The sequence below is a fragment of the Myodes glareolus genome, chromosome 7 (genome assembly GCF_982192425.1).
Source record: "Myodes glareolus chromosome 7, mMyoGla1.1, whole genome shotgun sequence".
Lineage (NCBI taxonomy): Eukaryota > Metazoa > Chordata > Mammalia > Rodentia > Cricetidae > Myodes > Myodes glareolus.
In genome coordinates, this window is record NC_142032.1 from 5,262,048 (window position 1) to 5,283,126 (window position 21,079).

A 21,079-nucleotide genomic window follows, 5' to 3' on the forward strand; every position below is an offset into this window, starting at 1 on the left:
TCATTGGGGATGGGTTGTGAGGATCAAAAGTTCATATCATTCCCAGTTAGGTCTCTTTCTGCTTCATGACTGTGTTTGAACATGTGAGCTCTCAGCTACTGCTCCAGCACCATGCTCCCAGACATGATGGCCAAGGACTCTACTACACTCTGGAACTGTAAATCCCAAAGGACGATTTCTTCTGTAAGTTGCCCTGGTCATGGTTTCTCTTCAAAGTAATAGCACTAAGGCACTATGTATGTATGTATGTATGTATGTATGTATGTATGTATGTATGTATGTATGTATCTATCTATCTATCTATCTATCTATTGATATCATAGATATATATCATCTATATACCTATGATCTATGATCATCAATCTACAACCTATATATCATCTTTCACCTATCATTATCAATCATCGACATCTATCTATCCTCTCCTCTCTTCTCTTTCCCTCTCCTCCTCTCCTCCCCATCTCTCCCTCCCTCTCCTTCCCCCTCCTCCCCTCTCCTGTTCCCTGTGGTGTGGATGTCACTTCTCTGGCACAGTTTCTTGCCGTGTGTCTCCCCTTCTACGTGGTCACAAAAGCTCTGTCGAGTTTAACCTAACAGGAACTGAGTTTGGCTGCCCTGCCCCACCTGCCCCATTTCTACTCTGTCTACCACACATGTCCAGCCATTTGATATTTTAACACAACCTTATTACCTATAAAGTTCATGCTCAGAACCATGCAGTCCAATCAGTTACAAAAAAAAAAAAAAAAAGAAAGAAAGAAAAAGAAAAAAAGATCCAAACAAAAAGTAAAAACAAAACTCACAGTGTTTTAAGTTTACAATTCTGTGCTGGGCCACACTCACAGATATTCTTAACTATATGTGGCTGGTGTGCTGGGGACTACACACCTGACTGCAAGACACCGGTCACAGTGCAGCTTGCCGCCTCCCTTGCAGCATACCCACTACAATCATGACTGCATGGATAGTGCACACAGCTGCATGTCGGGATGAGGACAGAGTCACCTTCAAATACGCACAATACACACATGACTGCATGGATAGTGCACACAGCTGCATGTCGGGGTGAGGACAGAGACACCTTCAAATGCGCACAATACACACATGACTGCATGGATAGTGCACACAGTTGCATGCCGGGGTGAGGACTGGAAGACTTTCAAATAACTAAATCTGAGAGAATAAAATGAAAGGGAAGAGAGATAAAAAAGCAAATTTCAGAGGAAAAAATAAGATTAAAAACTCTGTCCCCAAAGTGTTGTTTATATTTTAAGAACAAGGATAACTAAAGTCACTTCCTATTTCGACTCCACGGGATGCACCTCAACACAAGATGCTCAAAGGCCACCAGTTACCACACAATTTCTTTTCATATCTTCCAATAAGTGCAACACTCCAAAGACTCTACCAAATGCTAAACAGTTCCAATCTGTCTTTCGCCCAGACTAAAATACTCAGGCCACTTTAAACTGTACAGGGAGTGGGCAGTGTCACAACGTGACGTTGATCACTTGAAGGCCACCGTTCCAGGAGGCTTTCTCTGGCAAATGGGCTAACCTGGGCTAATTATGCTAGCTTCTTCAAGTCCCCAGGAGTTGCAGCGGTATCACCTCTCATTCCAGTGGATTTTTCTTAAACTCAAATGACAGCCACTGAGACTCGAGCCTGCTGTGTCAGCATTCTGCTTTCCCGCGTCTGGGATGATGGTGGGACCTGAAGCTGCCTTTGGAGGGTTGTGGGGTGGGGACAGAAAGCCCGTGAGCCAGCTCTTCCCTTCCCGACCATCACATGGAGTACGACCCCAGCCATCATACCTTCTGCTGCCTGTGTCTAGTGGGAGGGCTTGGGAAGCACAGCAGTCCCTTTTCACCTGAGGGGTGGGCGCCCCACCAGTGGGCGCCCCAAACCACCAGCAATACCAAATCCTATTGTCTTGTGCCTTTCCCACCACAGCGAGGTCACCATGCCTAGCACACAAGATCTCCTTTCTTTACAATTTCTTGAAAGAAGATTCATTCTTTTTCCCCCCTTTTCCATTTTCATATGGTGTGTATGTGTGTGGTGTGCATGCAAGTTTGCATGTGTGGGTATGTCGGTGTGGGAGCAGATGCAGGCTGGTGTGTGTGTGTGTATGTTGAGGCCTAGGTTGAAGTCAGGAATTACCCTCAATGGCTCTTCCACCTTCTTCGATGAGGCAGGATTTCTCAGTCAAGCCCAGAGTTCACAGAGTGGCCAGTCTCACCAATCAGCTCGTTCTGTGGACTCCCTTCTCTGCCACACAAGGCTGGATATTGGGCAGGCCACCACCCACACAATGTTCACGCATTCTGGGAATCTGACCAAAGCCCTCACTCTTGCATGGTGAGTGATCACCAAGACATCTTCCCAGGCCCCCAAAGATCCATTCTTACAGCAAAATTCACCAACTTGAGCACGGTCTGTTTCCTCACTGGTTGAGAACCCTCTCTTGGAAAGAACTCTGTGTGCACCCTCCTTTGGGCATGTCCGAATTGCCAGCATCAAGAACCGCCTTTGGAGGCGTCATTTAATAAAACAGGGGTGACCTGAACACAGTGTCGTCATACCCCAAGTGACAACCAAGATGTCTTGTAATTAGCAGGTGAGCAGCACCCACATCGCGAACAAAGAGATTGCACAACTCGGATGGGGAAGCAGGGTGATGCAAGACCCCACCACACCACACAGAATAATCAGTGTGCAATTCAAAACCGATGAATCGCTTACTTCTGGAGTTTTCCAATTAGCATTTTCAGACCACGGTGGAGGAGTAACTGAAACTTCAGAAGGTAAAGTGGAGATTACTGAAGCGGATGTGCCTGACCCCCAGAAAGAGCCATACATGTCCCTGATCAAGAGTAGTGTGAGGTGCCTCTGCTTCCCTGTACCCCTCCTTTAAATGGTTTAAGATTACAATTGCATACATGTAGAGGTCAGAGGACAAGTTGGGGGATGTTGGCTCTTTATACCACGTAGGTTCAGGGGACAAACTGTCAGCCATTAGGCTTGGCAGCTGCCACCCTTACTGTCCAGGCCATCTTGCTGGCCCAGCCTTCCTTCGAAGAAAGCACACCACAAACCCATCAGGTTACTGTTGCTGGTTCTGTCTCAGTTCTACCATTTTACTGACCAATCATAAGATAAGCAATGAAACTTCTTAGTGCCTCAGTTTCCCTAACTGCCAAATGGCATTAATGATGGAACCATCTTCCTAGAATATACATGGATTAAGTGTAATTAATATCAATATCAAATGAAGATGTGGTTACTCAGACACGCCAGACATAGACTACAAAGGGAGCTCAAAGACTCAAAGGGAGACTACAAAGAAATCCAGGGCCCTGAGCACGGGTGGCACCAGTTTTACCCAAGGAGCGGTCATTCTGGAACCTGCTGCTCCTAGAACCCGAACTCTGCCCTTCAGCCATGCTCCTCACAAGCTAGCATCGACAGCCCCAACCTTGCCCTGCAGGACCCCCGAGAGCAGCCTTTCATCACTGGGAATTATCCCTCAAACTCACAGCTGGTGAGCAGGAAGTCCCCAAAGCACGATGCTCCCCTTCTTGGACCTGTCTCACCGACAAGAATCCCTACTGTTATATGGAGCCTATGCAGCCCCCTCCCCATACACACACACACACACACACACACACACACACACACAGTACAAACCTCCTTTGCTGAATGTCCCCTCCCCATATGTAGGTGGAGATGGCAAGTGTGAATTAGGCCCACACGGTTGAGGGCTGATGGGCACAGCAGCGAGAAAAACATACCGCATAATTGATGAGATAATGCTGGTGCGGTCTGGCTTGGCGTCAACTGAGTCTTCACTGGAAGAATCTACGTTTTCCAGTTCCTCAACACAATTCTGGTCATCTGCCATCTAGGAGGAAAAAAATCAAATCAGAGAAACAGAGATGCCAAGTGGCGTTATTGCTTTGTGATGTGTGTGTGTGCTCACGTGTGCGCAAGTGAACAAGTGTGTGTGTCTGTGCATGTGGAGGCCACGGGTCAACCCTAGGTGTCATTCCCTAGGCACTGTCCCCCTTGTTTTCTGAGACATCTCCCTCACTGGCCTGGGTCTCCCCTATTAGGGCAGTGAACCCCAAAGATCCACCATCCTCTGTCTCCCAAGTGCTGGGCTTAGAAGTGTGTACCATGGCTCCTGACTTTCTTTGTGAGTTTCAGGAACTGAATTTTGATGTGAGATTCCCCTCTGAATGCTGTGAATATCACTGGTTAATAAGGAACTGCTTTGGGCCTATAGCAGAGCTATAGGGGAACAGAGCTAGGTGGGGAAAACTAAACTGAATGTTGGGAGAAAGGAGGCAGAGTCAGGGAGAAGCCATGGAGCCTCTGCTGGAGACAGATGGGCTAAAACTTTTCTGGGAGGCCACGACTTCATGGTGATGCACAGATTAATGGAAATGGGTTAAATTAAGATGTAAGAGTTAGCCAATAAAATGCTAGAGCTAATGGGCCAAGCAGTGATTTAAATAATATAGTTTCTGTGTGATTATTTCATGTCTGAACTGCCAGTCAGCCGGGAAACAAACAAGCGGCCTCCCAGTCATAGAATTTAGGTCTTTACACACAAGCAGCAAGCACTCTGCCAACGGTCGCCCTCTGTTTTTTGGTATTTTCAAATGACACTCTTGGTGACACAGTTCTTAATGAATTAAAGTAGGGGTGAGCAGTCGTGCATATTGAAGCTTCACAGCTCTTATGCCGCCAATGTAGCAATGTAGTAAAACACCAGCACCAACTACACGGCAGGCAGGCCTCCTCCCAGTGGCTGAGCAACCAAAGCCCTTGACCTTCTACTCCAGCACCCATGGCTTTGCTAAACGTCTGGGGTGCACAACAAACTGTAAAGCCTGTCACGGTTTGTAACAATCAGAAAGGCCCCTAAAGTCCTGGCAGGCCACAGGATGTCAAACGCTTCACTGTGGGTCGCTTTCCACAGTCAACCCAAGCGGCTTTCCACCAAACAATTTTCCTGCTCCAGAATCTTCACGCAGGCTGGAGGGATAGCTCATCAGTGGAGAGCACGGGCTGCTCTTCCAGAGGACCCAGGTTCAATTCCCAGCACCCACACGGCAGCTCACTCCTGTCTGTAACCATTCCAGGGAACCCACAGTCCTCACACAGATGTGCATGTAGGCAAAACATCAGTGAACGTTTAATAAAAATAAATTATTTTTTAAAAAGACTCTTGAATAGGCCTGAGGAGACAGCTTAGTGGCAGGGTGCAGGGCAAGGACTTGAATTGAGCCCAGCAGAGCGGCATGTACTTGAAACCCCAGTCTCAGGGATGCAGACATGTGGCTTAGCTGGATCAGTAGTTCCAGGCCAATGAGAGAAGACCCTGTCTCCAAAGGAGAGAAAAAGAAAGACAGAAGGACTCCTGACAAATGACACCTGAGGTTGACCTTTGGCCTATATTCATAAACGCACACATACACAGCACACACACACGCACACATTCACACATGCACACATACACAGCACACACACACACATCTTCAGGTGATTCTCACTATTTAAAAGTTCACCTTTTCATTCCTCTCCCTGGATCTCAAGGCCCCTCCCCACCGAGGGCAGGTGTCAGGAGACTGGTCTGCTTGTTTACATGAGTAAGTCCCACTCATTCTCTGCCTGTTCTGCCTCTTTGAGCAGACACAAAAATATTTACTACCTGGCTGTTTACCCCACGTTCACTGCCTACTTGGCTCTCGTGTTTGTCATTTATTTGTGCTAATTGCTTGGCTCCCGCAGAACAATATAAACTCATTGTGGTCGAGGCGTCTGGTACACAGACGGTGCTTATGAAATAAATATTAATTGAGTGGAAGGGCTGGGAGAAATGAGCACCCCCACGGGAAGAGAACTAGCCAAATAGATGCGGCTGGTCCAGGGAGTGCCCATATTGGAATCCTTGTTCACAAACCAAATCCTGTTTCATTCAGCGTGAAAAGATCAGGGGCTCACCTTCAGTGAGCAAAGAAAGCCGGCAAACTTCAGAGTTTATCTGGTCTCAGACCTTCAGGGACAGCGTGAACACACCCATCACGGCTGGCTAAGGATGTGTTCACCTGGCTGGCAAAGAAGGTGTTTCTATATGAAGAAGCAGGTTATATCCATTTTATAGAACACCTTGCGTCCCAGGACGTGACAATGAGTGGCATCTGGAGGTGGAATCCAGCCGAGAGAGGGTGTCCAGGGAGGCCAAGTAACAGCTCTGTGGACTCTAGCTCTGAAGTGTCATGAAGTTATTTTCCAGAAAATAATAGAGAGGCAGGAGAAGACAGACAGAGGGGAGAAGAGGGAGGGAAAGGGAAGAAGATGAGAGAGGCTTGGATTGTAGGCAATGGAGGAGGAACGGAGTCAGAAAGAAACTTGGACACAACCACAGTGGCCAGCAGAAACCAGATGGCCAGCATCTCTCTCACTCCCCACTACAGTGATCAATGGGTTTTTGGCCAGGACACAGCTCTTTCAGATCAGGACACCAAATGTTTAAGAGAAAATGCCATCAGAGGAGAGAAGCAGAGGCTGGACATTCGGGAGACAGCCAGCAGTTTCTGATCTATCTTAAACACACTTAAAGCTTACAGTCATTAGCAAGGCATGTGCTCGAATATCTTCAAAATTAATCACTCAAATCTTCATTAAAGCCTACCAGAAAAAGACTATCCTCAACATGGGTTTAAGCCTTGACTCTTTTTGCCAAATTTAATCTTAAAGGTTAAACCTAAGATCCATAAAAACTGAGAAAGAGGGAGGTGTTGAAGGACAGGCCGCTTGTTTGTTTCCTGGCAGCCCAGACTCCAGAAATAATCACACAGAAACTGTATTATTTAAATCACTGCTTGGTCCATTAGCTCTAGCTTCTTATTGGCTAACACTCACATATTAATTTAACCCATCTCCATTAAGCTGTGCATCACCATGAGGTCATGGCCTACCAACAAAGTTTCAGTGAGTCTGTTTCCTGTGGCAGCTTCATAGCTTCCCCTGACTCCGCCTCCTTTCTCCCAGCATTCAGTTTAGTTTTCTACCTCTATTTCCTGTGCAGACCCCAAACAGTTTCTTTATTAACCAATGGTATTCACATCATACAGAAGGGAACCCTGCCATCAGGCATCAGGGAGGAGTATGGAAGGGAGAAGGGGAGTGAGAGGAAGAGAGGGAAAGGGGGGGGGGGAAGAGAGAAAGAACATTTCTGTGACTACAGAATAGTAGGTTCCAGCTCTCATCCTGCCCTAGAAGTGACAACTTTGGCCACTCCCCACAGACCAGAATACACCCTGAAAGTGTAGATGTCTATGGGGCTCCAGCACCAAGAGATCAAATTCTCAGGTGTACATAGCAGAGAACCTAAGAGGGCAGCTTCTGTTCCCTCCCTAGAAGGATGGAACAAAACAAGACTTTTAACAGCAATGGAAGGGTGAAGAAAATGTATTATCTGTCAAAATGCTAACACCTGAAACACAGAAGAAGAAAGTCCCAGAACTGAATAGCAAACACTAACTAAATAAAAAAAAATGCACAAAAAACATGGCTGGTTTGGATCTGGTGTGTCCCTTCTCCTAAAGGTCCCTAGGAAGCCCTGCAACCCAAAGTGAGGCCCCATGGGAAGCCCTCCAGTCACTCATGGGTCCTCAGAGAAAACAGAGACCCACCCACTTCCTCTTCCTTTTTACTTCAAAGCCATGAAGTGAATACCCCACTGTTACGACTTCAAAATGGAATGCTCCCTCCAACACTCATGTGTTGAATGAAGGCTTGGTCCTCAGCTGGTGGGGAGATGGAAGCTTCCAGAGCTGGGGCCTTGCTGGAGAAAAGAGATCACTGGGATTGTTTCTTTAAAGGATAGTGTGTGCCTGGACCCTCCCTGTTACCTTGTCTTTACTTTCAGGCTGCCTCAAAGTGAGCAGCTTTACTGAATTAGCAATCCTGTTCCATGGTGCTCCGCCTCATGTGGACTGAGCCTTCTGAACCAAGGGACGAAAACCACTCTAAAGCAGTGGTTCTCAACCTGTGAGTCACAACCCTCAGATATCTATAATACGACTCATAACAGTAGCAAAATTACAGTTGTGAAGCAGCAATGAAATAACTGGATGGTTGGGAGAGGAATCACCACAACATGAGAGACTATAATAAAGGGTCACAGCATTAGGAAGACTGAGAACCATTGCTCTAAAGGGAGGCTCTCTTTAAGCTGTCCTCTGAGGTATTGATCACTGAGGGAAAACTGACCAATATGTACCAGGATATGATATATAGGCACAGGTCTCACAGCCACAGGCTCAGTTAACCATGGGCTGGAGCCTCCGGAGTGGTGAGCAGAGCAAACGGCTTCTCCTTCTAAGCTGACCACGAACAACAGAAAGCTGACAAATGGCTTGAAGAGATAAGAAGGGATCCACTCCTAGCTGAGAAGCTACTGACTGCTAGACAGGGGGAGTCAGTTTTCCTGAGGTACACTGACTATAGCCTTACACCCATGTGCAAACGGTCAGCACTAACTAGATTCAGCGGGAGACTCCCTTCTGCCATGTCTTCTTCACAATGCCTACACCACCTTCTGTTGGAGGCCTGTGGTGGTTTGAATGAAAATGGCCCCCACAGGCTCAGAGGGAGTGGCATAATTGGGTGTGGTCTTGTTAGAGTGGGTGTGGCCTTCTTGGAGGAAGTACGTCACTGGGGGTGGGCTTTGAGGTTTTGAGTGCTCAAGCCAGGCCCAGCGTCTCACTCTCTTCCTGCTGCCTGCTGTCTGGATGTACAATTCTCAGCTACCTCTCCAGCACCACGTCTGCCTGCGTGCCGCCACGCTTGTTGCTGTGCATGATGACAATGGACTAAACTTCTGAACTATAAGCCGGGCCCCAATTAAATGCTTTCCTTTGCTACAGCATGGTCTTCTCACAGAACACTGACTAAGACAAGACCTAAACCATTTCCTTGGCTGCCAGGGAGTGACCAACTTTACCCCATCACACACTCTCATCGGCAGGATGCTCTGCCACAGGCCCATAGCAACAGGGTAAGCAGACCAGACGCCGAGATGCCCAAAACCATGAGCTAAAACACATCTTAAAGAGAGGAGTATAAGTTGTCAACCTCCCTGCTGACAACCTACATCAGCAGCCGTGAACCTGACTCTTCTTCGATCTGTAAGGCTAAGCACTCAGAAGCTTCTTTATTCCCATAGTGAGGCCAGTTCTTGATTTTGACTCCTGGTCTGACCCTCAAGCCCTCCCAGAAAGCCATCTCACCTTGGTTCTATGCCCAGGGAGGTCCTAGCATTACTTTTTGTGTACCTGTCCCCTTTGCAGGGGCTGCTAAGAGCAATCATCACAGGGACATTGCTTGCCCACTGTCAAGAGACAAATGTCTCTTTAAATGACTTAAAATGTGTGATGTTTGTTGTTACGGTTTGGGTGTAGTTGGTCCCTCAGCAACTCCTGCGGTGGAAGGCTAGTTCCCTACATAATACTTAAAGATGGTGAGACTTAAGAGATGGGATCCAGCAGGAAGCCACCAGGGCACTACTCATGGATGCTCTTATGGGACCCCGTGTTAGTTCTCAAGAGGTCACTTGAAGCACAATTAATAAAAGCTCAGTGACAGATATTGGGGTTCAAGCTGAAGATCCAAAAAGCAACACAGGCAGCCACTGGCTCTTACCTAGACTTCAGTCCGAAATGGCGATCCTGCCTCCAGGAATCTCAGAATGAGACTGTGTCTGAGAACTGTCTCCTCCTGTTTTATAATCCTCTCTAGGGCTGGGATTAAAGGCGTGCACCACCCGGTTTCTATGGCAAACTAGTGAGGCTACTAGGATTAAAGGTGTCTGTTACCACTGTCTGCTCTGTAAGGCTGACCAGCGGGGTAGTTTTACTGTCTGATCTTCAGGCAAGCTTTATTATTGAAATACAAATGAAGTGCTTTAAAAAAGAATACGTCCAGCCACTCCCAGCCACCCCAAATTCCTGTCTTACAAAGTGGTTGCTCCTACTTGCAAGCACTTTGGTTGCTGGGAAGCCATCTGCCCTGAGTGCTCTCCCAGACCCAAATAAATGTGCTGGCTAGCTTTTTATTGTCAACGTGACCTAATCTAGAGTCACCAGGAAAAGGAAATCTCCATCGAGGAGCTGCTCAGATCAGATTGGTCTGGGGCCATCCGGTGTGTGGGCGTGTGTGTGTGTGTGTGTGTGTGTGTGTGTGTGTGTGTTGGGGGGGGTCTGTCTTGCCTGGAAGACCCAGTCCACTGTGGGTGGTACCATCCCTAGGCAGCTGGGTCTGGGCTGTGTAAAAGAGCTAGCTGAGTGAGTAAGCAGTTTTCCGCCTCCAGGTTCCCGCCCAGATTTCCTCAGTGATGGACTGTGACCTGGAACAGTCAGATGAAATAAACCGTTTCCTACCTAGGCTGCTTTTGGTCATGGTGTTTATCCCAGGAGCAGAAAGCAGACTGGACACGCGGAGGTGGGTCAGGATACTGAGGAAACAGGCTCGTTTCCCGAGCACAGTCACATCATACATACCCCCTGCCCAGATACACTCTTCCCTAAGTGCTCCAAGTCCTGAGCTGCCACCCTCCACACCAATGTCACCCGAGGTTCACATGGCGAGGTAACCAGACGTTGCCCACACCCTGCAGAAGGCTGCACGGTGGCGGATTATAAAGTTAGGCCTTAATAGCATGGAGGGGGTTGTAAGGTCAGGCTGGCCAAACTCTGAAGGAAGAACAAGCCTGTAACAGAAAATCGGAGCCTCACAGTAAGTCCAATTCAAGAGAAGGTCCCGAGAAGTACTTCAGCAACATCACCTACATCTACAAGCAAACTTCCCCATAAACCGCAAAGCCCAAGGAGTAAAGGTCGGATGTCCCCTAGAGCCCACACTGTCCACTGTCGCCTGCCAGTTTCCCACCTTCAAAGTCATTGCAAGAGCTCTGATGCAGCCCCTCCCCCTACCATGAGTACTCTTAGCCTTGGTCAAAGAGCTATGCGCCCTAACTCCCTCCTTCCCTGAGCACAAGTCAGCCAGAACCGCCTAAGATTCTCATTGAACAGTAGAGGCAGGCCCTTAAGCAGCCCTGCCGGTCTGACGAGGTAGTCCTCCCCAGGCCAAGCAAGACAGACAGTCTCTACTGCCCTACACCCGTCTTCCTTCCCCGTTACATCCGGGATGGAACCGGATGTGGCGAAACCCTAGGCTAGGAAGTCCTTGGAGAACCAAGCCGAGCAAAGCCAACGATGGAGGGGCGTGCAAAGCCCCAGCCTCAGCGCCAGCCTGCCTAAACGCCGTGTTCCGCGAGTTTACGGGAGGGGGGGGGACCCGGGGCGGGGAAGCACGGGTGTCGGAAGCTCGCGGAAGAGGGGTGGGAAAGCCACCACGGGGGCCCAAGTTACCGTTCCCACGGTGGCCGGCGGGAGCACACGGCTGCGTCCGATCTTCGGAGAGGGCCTAGGACAGCTTTACGGAAAGCGAAAGTAAAAGTCCGGGAGCTCGAGGGGGCGGAGCGGGAGGGGCAGACGCGGGCCGGGCGGGGCTGCGCGCACCACCCGGGGAAAGCGGGCCACGCGCGGGAGAGCGCGCCTGCCACGGGAAAGCCCTTTCCGGCCCGGGCGCGCAGGCAGACTCGGGTCGCCGCCTGGTTTGGGGTCGCTCTGTGAGGTTCGGGAAAGCCTCTCCGCGGCACGAAGCGAGCCGGTAGAGTTCTCTCTACAAAACTGGCCAGCCGCGGACTCTACGGAGATGCCCGCCAGAAAAGTGACCTCCAGATTACCCTCCGCAAATCTGCCGCGTGCCCTGAGAAACTGTGTGCCTGGTCCAGTTCTCCGCAAAGCCCCCCAGGAGAGGGGCCAGCGAGTTGGAGCCACTCCCGTCCCCACCCAGTCTCACCTGCGCTACTTATGCAAAGTTCCCAGCGCTCACCCAAGAGCCCGCGAAGCGGTGTTTGCAAACCGGTTAAAGTCAAGGATCCCGCTGCCGCGCAGTCCCTGACGAAGCGCAGAGGGCCGAAGTGCAGATTGCCCCAAAGATTTGACGTCCCCTCAATGACGGGGCTCCTGTTTCGTCATTTTCCCTTTAACGCAATCAGGATCTCTACAGGATACCGTGCACCAACTGTTGCTTTGGTCAGGTGTCTTCCCAGAAGTTGCTGGGGAGAGGCCGCTAGGGCAGTAACTGTCTTAAGCATGTCTCCACCTCCTAACTCTGGTTGGCATGGATATTGCACCAAAACCATTCGTGTGTGCTGCCCTGTTCCAGGTACTATGAGGAAGCAGACAGAGCGTTTCCACAGGTTCCCGTTCATGTCAGTTCCAACGTGCGCGCACACGCCACACACACACACACACACACACACACACACACACACACACACACACACAGTCTTCCAATTCCTCCCCTCAGCGGTCCTCAGAACCGCTAATTAACTTCATTCACACTGAAGCGAACTATCTGAAAGCAATGGCAGTTTTAGGTTTACCAGAGATCCTTGCTTGTAGAACCTGCAAGTCTCTTGAATCACCAGGGCTCCCCCCCCCCCCCCACTTTGAGCTTGAGTTTCAGCACTATGTCTAAAATCTTAGCAGGTGTGGGCACTTCCTGGACGTCAAGAAAGACTCCCCCAGTCAAGTGTGAGGGAATAATTAAAACCAACAGTTCTGAATATTACTGCCCTACTTTTTATTCAGTGTTGGTGTCCCTGAACTGCTGAAGTAAACGTTGTGGTAAGCCATGGCTCACACTGAGATGATTTGCTTTTTAAAACAATTAAACTGGCAATCCTTTGAAAAATGAAGAACTCCGTTAAGTGAAGCTACATTCTGATTTATCCAAGGTGTAAACCTAGACTTTTCCAGGTCTCTCTGAAGTGTGGAAGGGGCTTTAGCAATCCATCTGAGCTCATTCAGTGATGAGGCTTTGTGTTGCCCATATTCAAACTTGGATGAAGGAGCCAGGTTTGTGGACTATTGTTTTGATAGGCAAAAATGTGCTACATTGCTGCAGAATATGACTTTAACTATGTGAAGGTGTGTTACATTTGTTTATGCTACATTGTTTAACGGTGTAAGGATGTATGTTTAATTAGGTAAAGATGTGTTGCCTTTGTTTCACCTTGTCTTCCTAAGGTGCCTAATAGCTCTAATAAAAAACTGAGTGACCAATAGCTAGGAAGTAGAGGGATTTGCTGGCAGGTGGACAGACTAAGTAGGAGGAGAAATCTAGACTCAGGAGCCAGAGAAGGAGGAAGAGAGAACAAGGGAAGAAGAGAGGGACACTCCTGGGGTCAGAAATCAGGCACAAGAAGCAGGAAAATAGGACAGGAAGGAAGAAAGGAAGGAAGGAGGAAGATAAAAAGCCCTGAGGCAAAGCGGTAAGAGCTAAGTTAAGGCAGAACATTCAAAACTAGTAAGTCTCTGTGTCATGGTTTGGGAGCTGGGTGGTTCCCTAAAAGAAAAAGCCTGGTACAGCCAGGGTCTTGTTGCCGGGACAGAAGGTCCCACCATGTGTTACAGCATGCATGACAGGTCAGCATTGCTGGCTCAGATGGAGAGGCAGAGTCACACGTGAGCTGAAAAGCCTCTCTCAGTCCTTACTTGTAAGCTGGCGTGAGAAACTCCGGTTATTTGCTCCCAGGCTGGATTATTACAATAGCAACATTAAATTTCCTGATTTGTTCTTCCCACAAAGGGAAGAGACCTGTCTTGGCTTTCCCACTGTAATAGTATACTGGCAACCTGAGTGCAAACAGTATGCTCTCCTGAATGTCTCTCCTGGCTCTCCCAGCTTTGGATCATGGAATTACTTTAAATTTATGTGTTTGTTTTTGTCATAAGACTTTATTTATTGGTTTTCGAAACAGGGTTTCTCAGTGTAGCCTTGACTATCCTGGCACTCGCTCTGTAGACCAGGCTGACCTCAAACTCTCAGAGATCTGCCTGCCTCTGCCTCCTGGATGGTGGGAATAAAGGTATGCGCCACCATGCCTAGCAATACTTTATTTTTTAATTAGTCAATTAATTAAATTTCCCTGGCTTGATCACAGTTACCCCTCCCTCCTTCTCCCTCCCAGTTCCTCCCCGCCCAGCCTTCTCCACATCGACTCCCTCTCCCTTTCCTTCAGAAAAGTGTAGGTCTCCCAGCCATATCAAGTTGCAGCAAGGTATCTCCTCTCCTATTAAGGTTGGACAAGGCGACCCAGCAGAAGGAAAGGGTCCCAAGATCAGGCAACAGAGTCAGAGACAGTGCCCCCCTCAGCCCCATTCCTTCTCCCTATGCCACAAGATGACCAAGCCACACCACCGCAACACATTGTGGAGAGAGCCCAGGTCAGTTGACTCTATGTGTTTTCCTGTGAAGTCCTTGGCCCCTCTGGCTCCCATAATCCTTTCTCCCCCTCTTCTGCAGGATTCCCCAAGCTCCACCTAATGTTTGGCTCTGAGTCTGCATCTGTTTCCATCAGCTTCTAGCTGAAGTCCCTCTGATGACAACTGGGCTAGGCACCAATCTATGTGTATAGTAGAGTATCATTAGGAATCATTTCTTTAACTTTTTTTCTTTTTTTTTTTGCCAGTCATGTTTGGTTCTATCCTAGGTTTCTGGGCTGACCTTTCAGGTAGTGTCAGGGGTGGGTCTCAAGCTGGATCAGTCATTGGTTGGCCACTCCCATAATTTCTGTGCCACCTTTGTCCCAACATATCTTGTAGGCAGGGCAAATTGTAGGTCAGTCTGTATGTGACTGGATTAGGATCCCAATCTGTCCCGCGCTACCGTCTCGCCAGCAAGAACCACGCGGTACACATAGGATACTTCTGCAGTAAAGCTTTAATGCCCCTTGGGAGAGCGGGCATCAGCCAACATGGCGGAGACCCAGATAAGATGGAACCCATCCCTTATATAGGAAACAGACCCTGCTTTGGACGTGTCACTCTTGGATAGGTCCATTGTTCCCAGTCCCAGGTGATGCCTCGGGAGTAGGCGGGGACTCAGTGGGAAATTACCGAGCACATGTGCGTTCACCTGGTGGTGAAGCCGGATGTCAGCGCCATCTTGATAATGGAGAATGTGGCTGCGGCCTTCTACATCTCCCCCTAATTTTACTTCTTTGCAGAAAGGCAACTCCCTAGGAAGGTAAAGATAGAGGTCGCACTTCCCAAAATGAAAACATTACGATGGGCTTGCACGGAATCTGTCCCTAGGCTCATGACACCTGGAACCTATCCAGCCTGCCCTCTGCCAATTTTCTGGGAAAGGGAATATACGGCAGGAAACCCTTAAGCAAAGCGACTTATCTCTCAGAGAGGGCCATTCTCTGTGCGATGCTCTTCAGCTCGACAACCTTCAGGGCTAGCTAAGCCAAGCACTCCACCCTGTGCAATGGACCACAGTCCTAGGGGTGCAGGAGCTGGTTGGCTTAAACCTTACTGCTTTAACATAAATAACCACACATCAGTAGAGGCCCCTGTTCCAGGGCAGCCAGCGCTTGTGCAATAACCACTTTGTCCCTACGATTTTGGGATTTGAGTCAGCAGACCATCCAGAGGAGAAACACTAATCCATAGCATAGGACTGTTCCAAAACATTTCCACCCCCACCCATTCTTTGAAGTAGGGGAATGAGAGACACGGCCCAGGACTGAAGTCCTACGGCCAAGCTTATAAATCATCTCTAGGACAGTAGGGAGGGGGCCCAAAATCTTATTGGTTGTAAAAAATCGGGGAGACACAGCCATCCTATGGTAGACTGGTAACAGCTTCGGGAAAGCTGAGAGTGTCCTCCATCGGTGCTCTGTCATCCATCTGCAAAATGGCAGGAGGAACAGCAGCCAGGTCCTCAGGCGAATCCGTGTGTTGTGGATCACTCTTCACTGTTCGGGTCAATCGCTCTGGCAGCCAGAATGGGCTTTCTTGATCCTGTGGGAAGACACAAACAGCTCCCCTGGATCTCAATAAGATGGGATCCGGGCCTTTCCATTCATTAGAGAGCACATCTTTCCACTTAACCAAATCTTTGGGCCGCTGCGGATCTGAACAATGTCGTGTTGCAGCATTTTGGCCATTATCATCCAGATTTAAAAAATTTATGGTGAACAGAGCCATGGCGATGGCCACCCTTGGTGTCGTGGGCAGCTCTGTCAATATTCCCCCTTTCTGTTTAAGTAGATAAGATTTGAGGGTGCGATGCGCTCGTTCTATGATACCTTGCCCCTGGGGGTTATAAGGCAGGCCTGTAATGTGGGTGACCTGCATCTGTGCGCAGAACTGCTTAAACTTTTGAGAAGTATAGGCAGGCCCATTATCCGTTTTTAAAGATGTGGGCTTGCCCCAAGCACTCCATGCCTCAAGGCAATGTTGAATGACATAAGAGGTTTTTTCTCCTGTAAGTGGTGTGGCATGAATAATGCCAGAGCATGTGTCAATTGACACATGCACATACTGAAGTTTTCCAAAGGCAGTGATATGAGTTACGTCCATCTGCCATATTTGCAAAGGCGTAATCCCTCTAGGGTTCACGCCAGTGTGTCTGATAGGAAGAAACTGGCAACAGCTATGACATTGAGTTACAATATCGCGAGCCTCTTTTCTGGTAAGAGAAAAACGTTTGCGCAGGGTTTCAGCTGTAACATGAAAATTGTCATGAAAGGTTTTAGCAGTCTGCAACGGGGAGGCAAGAGCTACTGCAGCAAGCCGCGTAGCACGATCAGCCAGGTCATTGCCCAAACTCATTGGGCCTGGAAGCCCCGAATGTGCTCTTATGTGTGTGATAAAAAATGGAGCTCTCCTACTTAATAAGCAATCCTGTATCCTCTGGAAAAGAGCTGCCACTGTACTAGTAGGTTTTATAATTCCAGCGGCCTCTAATAATTTAACAGCGTTAACCACATAGGCAGAATCAGAAACAATATTAAGGGGACAAGGAAATCTTTGAAGAACCTCTAAAACCACCATACATTCCACCACCTGGGGCGAGGTGGCGGAAAAGTTCTTTATATATGTTTTAGAACCGACAACATAGGCTCCCACACCATTCTTGGAGCCATCTGTATAAACCGTTATCCCGTCTTTTAACGGAGCAAAAGATGTAGCTCGGGGAAACACAATGGGATGACATGCAGCAAACTGCAATAGAGGATGTCTAGGATAATGATTATCAATTTTCCCTGAAAAGATGGTGACCAAAATGGCCCAATCGTCAGAGGCAGCGGCCAAAGTTTGTACCTGAGAGGAGGTATAAGGAATTACCATAACCTCTGGGTGCTTGCCAAAATGACTAACAGACATTTTAAGGCCTTTAAGGGCAATTTGAGCTATAGCGGCGGGATACCACTCAATACTTTTGTTAGGAGAAGCATGCGGATGGATCCACAGTAATGGTCCGTCCTGCCATAGCACAGCGGTGGGTAACTTTCTTGTTTTAAACACGCATAAAGCAAATGGTTGAGTCTCATCAATACGGCACAGCTGTGCCTCCTTAATGGATTCCTCCACTAGCGACAAGGCTGCTTCTGCTGCCGGCGTCAAGGCCCGAGGGGAGGTAATATGAGTATCCCCTTCCAAGATATCAAACAATGGCTTTAAATCAGCGGAGGGGATTTTTAAGAATGGTCGCAGCCAATTAATATCTCCTAACAACTTTTGGAAATCATTTAACGTTCGCAAATCATCTCTATAAATTTTTATTTTTTGAGGCAAAATCTTTTCAGGAAGAATAACAGAACCTAAAAATTGGCCAGTATCTGCAATCTGGACCTTCTCAGCGGCTATTTGAAGACCCCATAGCTGTAAGCTTTTAACGAGCAGCGGGTAGGCTTCCTTTAGGACCTGTAAGTCCTCATGACACATAAGTATATCATCCGTGTAATGAACCACGAGCAAACATGGAAACCGTTCACGAAACGGTTTAAGAGCCTCCTGCACAAACATCTGACAAATGGTCGGACTGAGACACATACCCTGAGGGAGGTTTTTCCATTGAAAACGTTTATCAGGCTCTATATGATTAATTGAAGGAACAGTAAAAGCAAAGCGAGGCCTATCAGCAGGATGCAATGGAATAGAAAAGAAACAATCCTTAATATCTATTATTACCAGACTCCAATTTTTGGGCAAAGCTGAAAGCACCGGGAGTCCTCGCTGCACAGGCCCAAAGAGATGCATTTGTTCATTAACGGCTCTCAAATCATGCAGCAAGCGCCACCTTCCGGATTTCTTTCTAATGACAAAAATGGGTGTATTCCACGGAGAGGTGGATGGTTCTATGTGTCCCAGAGCCAACTGCTCATTAACTAGCTGATTCACTGCTTCTAGTTTTTCAGAGGTAAGTGGCCACTGGGGAACCCATACGGGGGTCTCTGTTTTCCACGGTATGGGCCGTGCTGCCCCAGTGGCGCCTAGGAAAAACCCAGGCCCTGTTTGCTGATATTAGGTTTAGGATTTATTGGCTCCCGTATTCCCTGCTGGGAGCGACCCAAGCCCCTTCCTGGCCTATGACCCATTCTGATCATTATATCTTGGGCCTGAGATGAATATGCATTAGATAGGGTCAATCCCATGCCCTGCATCACGTCTCTTCCCCATAAGTTGACCGGCAGGGGGAGGACATATGGTGTAAAATATCCTGACTGCCCTTCATCTGTTTCCCAGGTTAATCTGGTGGAGCTAATGGTGGGGTTTGCACTGTAGCCCAAGCCCTGTAGGGCATGAGACGACTCAGTAACTGGCCAGGACTGTGGCCACCAGCGCGATGAGATAATACTTTTGTCCGCGCCGGTGTCCAAAATGCCTTCGAAACATTTACCATTGACCCAAAGGGGCAGTTTGGGTCGATCTTGAAGGCTAACAACCAAGTAGGCTGAATCCTGTCCTGTTGACCCCATTAATCTATTCTCCGGCCTCTGGTGGATGTCTGCCGGGAGAAACAGTAACTGAGCTATCCTGTCTCCTTTACTGATGGAAAAAACTCCACTAGGGCAAGAGCATAGGGCTTGTATCTCAGCAGTGTGCTGACTATCAACAAGACCTGGGTGGACAATCAGTCCCTGCTGGGTAAGCGAGCCACGCCCTAAAAGCAGGCCCACGCTTCCAGGGGGTAGAGGCTCAGGCAGCTGCACAGGGACAGGCTGCACCCCCATTTGGGGCATCAATAGGAAGTCGGTGGAGGCACACAAGTCCATTCTTGTTCTGCCTCCGAGGGTTCCTTGGTCGTTGCCCTGACGAACTTGTTCCCATATTTTTGGGGGCCCTGGGACCGAGGGCCCGTCATCCCGTTTTTTGGATCACCAGTCTGTGGGTTTCCTAATGGTGGGAGGATCTTACCGTGGGCATCCCTAACGGAGCGGCAGAGCTCCGCCCTATGATAACCTTTACCACAGCGTGAGCAAGGCGTAGGGGGCGCTCTCTCCTTTTCTGATGACCTACAGTCCCTTTTTAAGTGTCCTGGCTTCCCGCATTTAAAGCAAACTCTTGCCTCTGGCCCTTTAAAAGGGCGTTGTTGTGACCGCAAGATGGCTGCAGCCAAACCTGCATTCGTCAGGGGTCCTCCTAGTTCTCTACAGACCCTGAGCCAGTCCTGTAGCCCTTTATTTTTCCTAGGTGCTATGGCGGCACGGCACTCCTGCGTGGCTTGCTCAAAAATGAGCTGCTCAATTAGGGGCGTGGCCGTATCAGTATCGCCAAAAATGCGTCCTGCTGCCTCAATCATTCTTGCCACGAAATCTGAAAAAGGCTCCTGAGTCCCTTGTATAATCTTAGTGAGCGGAGTGCTCCCTTCTCCCTTTTTTGACAAGGCTTTCCATGCTCTTACAGCTGTATCGGCTATCTGGCGGTAGGCGCCGTAAGGGTAGTTTGTCTGGGCAGCGGCATAGTGCCCTCGCCCAGTCAGGAGGTCAAATGTCCATTGCTGTTGTTCTGGAGTTAAGGCCTGAGCGTTAGCTCTGGCCTGTTCCTGGGCTGCCTCGTGCCACAGCGCTTTCCATTCCAAATATTGACCCATGCTGATGAGCGATGCTTTTGCAACTGCTTCCCAGTCCGCTGGAGTCATGGCAGACAAGGCCAATCTATCCAACTGGGCTAAGGTAAAATTAGCAGTCACTCCATACTTTCTGACTGACTCTGCTAACTCTTTGATTTGGTTGTACTCCACAGGCGCATGTACTCGCCCGTTTTCCCCTTCATAAACGGGGAAAGCCAAGTGTAGCTTTCTCTTGACCTTGTCAGGGATAAATGAAAAGGTCTTTGGCCCAAGGCGTTCCTCATAAGGAGGCGCCGAAGGGGCAATTGGGGGAGGGCGTAGCCTATAAGGAGGCGGATGGGCCGTTTGGGATGACCTCATGGCCCTGCCGTTGGCTAATTCTACTTCCTCCTCTGTATCCAGTTCTCCTTCCTCTTCTCCTGAGCCAGAACTTTCGTACTCACTTTCATGGTCACTTTCAAGGTCACTTTCAATCTGCAAATTACTGTTCTTTCCTTTTTTCTTATTATTGATATCAGAAAGCTTTTGGCCTTGTGGGCCAATGTTCTCCCCCATTTTTACTTCCTTAGAATTCCTGGAGGGTCCTCTTTCCTTAATTTTTTTTCTCACGCGCGCGTCTAACCTCCCACTGCATTCAGTTTCTGATATTCTGTCCTGAATTTCCTCCGCCTTTGCAACAACCGCTTGGCAAGATTCATCTTTTAAGCAATTTCTGGCGGAAAATAAGAGAATTGCTAAGATAAGCATCAAGGCCTGTATGAAACCTTCCCAATGCGGAGACAAGTCAAGCTCAAAACCGAAAAATCCAGGAGCAGACATTACCTCTCTGATATGCAGACCCTGCAGTTCTGAATCCTTCCTGAATCCAAGGTGAATCCAAGAGATCCCCGTCGGTGCGGTGGTCAGGATTCCTCGGCGTCCCGAGGGCTTCGGCACCAGTTGTCCCGCGCTACCGTCTCGCCAGCAAGAACCACGCGGTACACATAGGATACTTCTGCAGTAAAGCTTTAATGCCCCTTGGGAGAGCGGGCATCAGCCAACATGGCGGAGACCCAGATAAGATGGA

General features: G+C 48.8%; 1 protein-coding gene across 3 annotated transcripts in view; it reads right to left on the reverse strand.

Annotated features, from left to right (window-relative positions):
• The window catches only part of Casp7 (caspase 7), a 33,484-nt gene extending 21,282 nt beyond the window's left edge, over positions 1–12,202 (reverse strand). Inside the window, exons 1-2 of one of the 3 annotated variants that reach the window (XM_087907753.1) lie at positions 11,971–12,202; positions 3,795–3,904 (exon numbers count right to left, since the gene is read on the reverse strand). In XM_087907753.1, the coding sequence (XP_087763879.1) occupies positions 3,795–3,904 (110 nt within the window). In that variant the 5' untranslated portion in view covers positions 11,971–12,202. Of the gene's footprint in view, positions 1–3,794; positions 3,905–11,444; positions 11,591–11,937 lie in introns of those variants that run through there. The other 2 variants (XM_087907752.1, XM_087907751.1) reach the window with 2 other exon arrangements.
• Between the last annotated feature and the right edge of the window lie 8,877 nt (positions 12,203–21,079).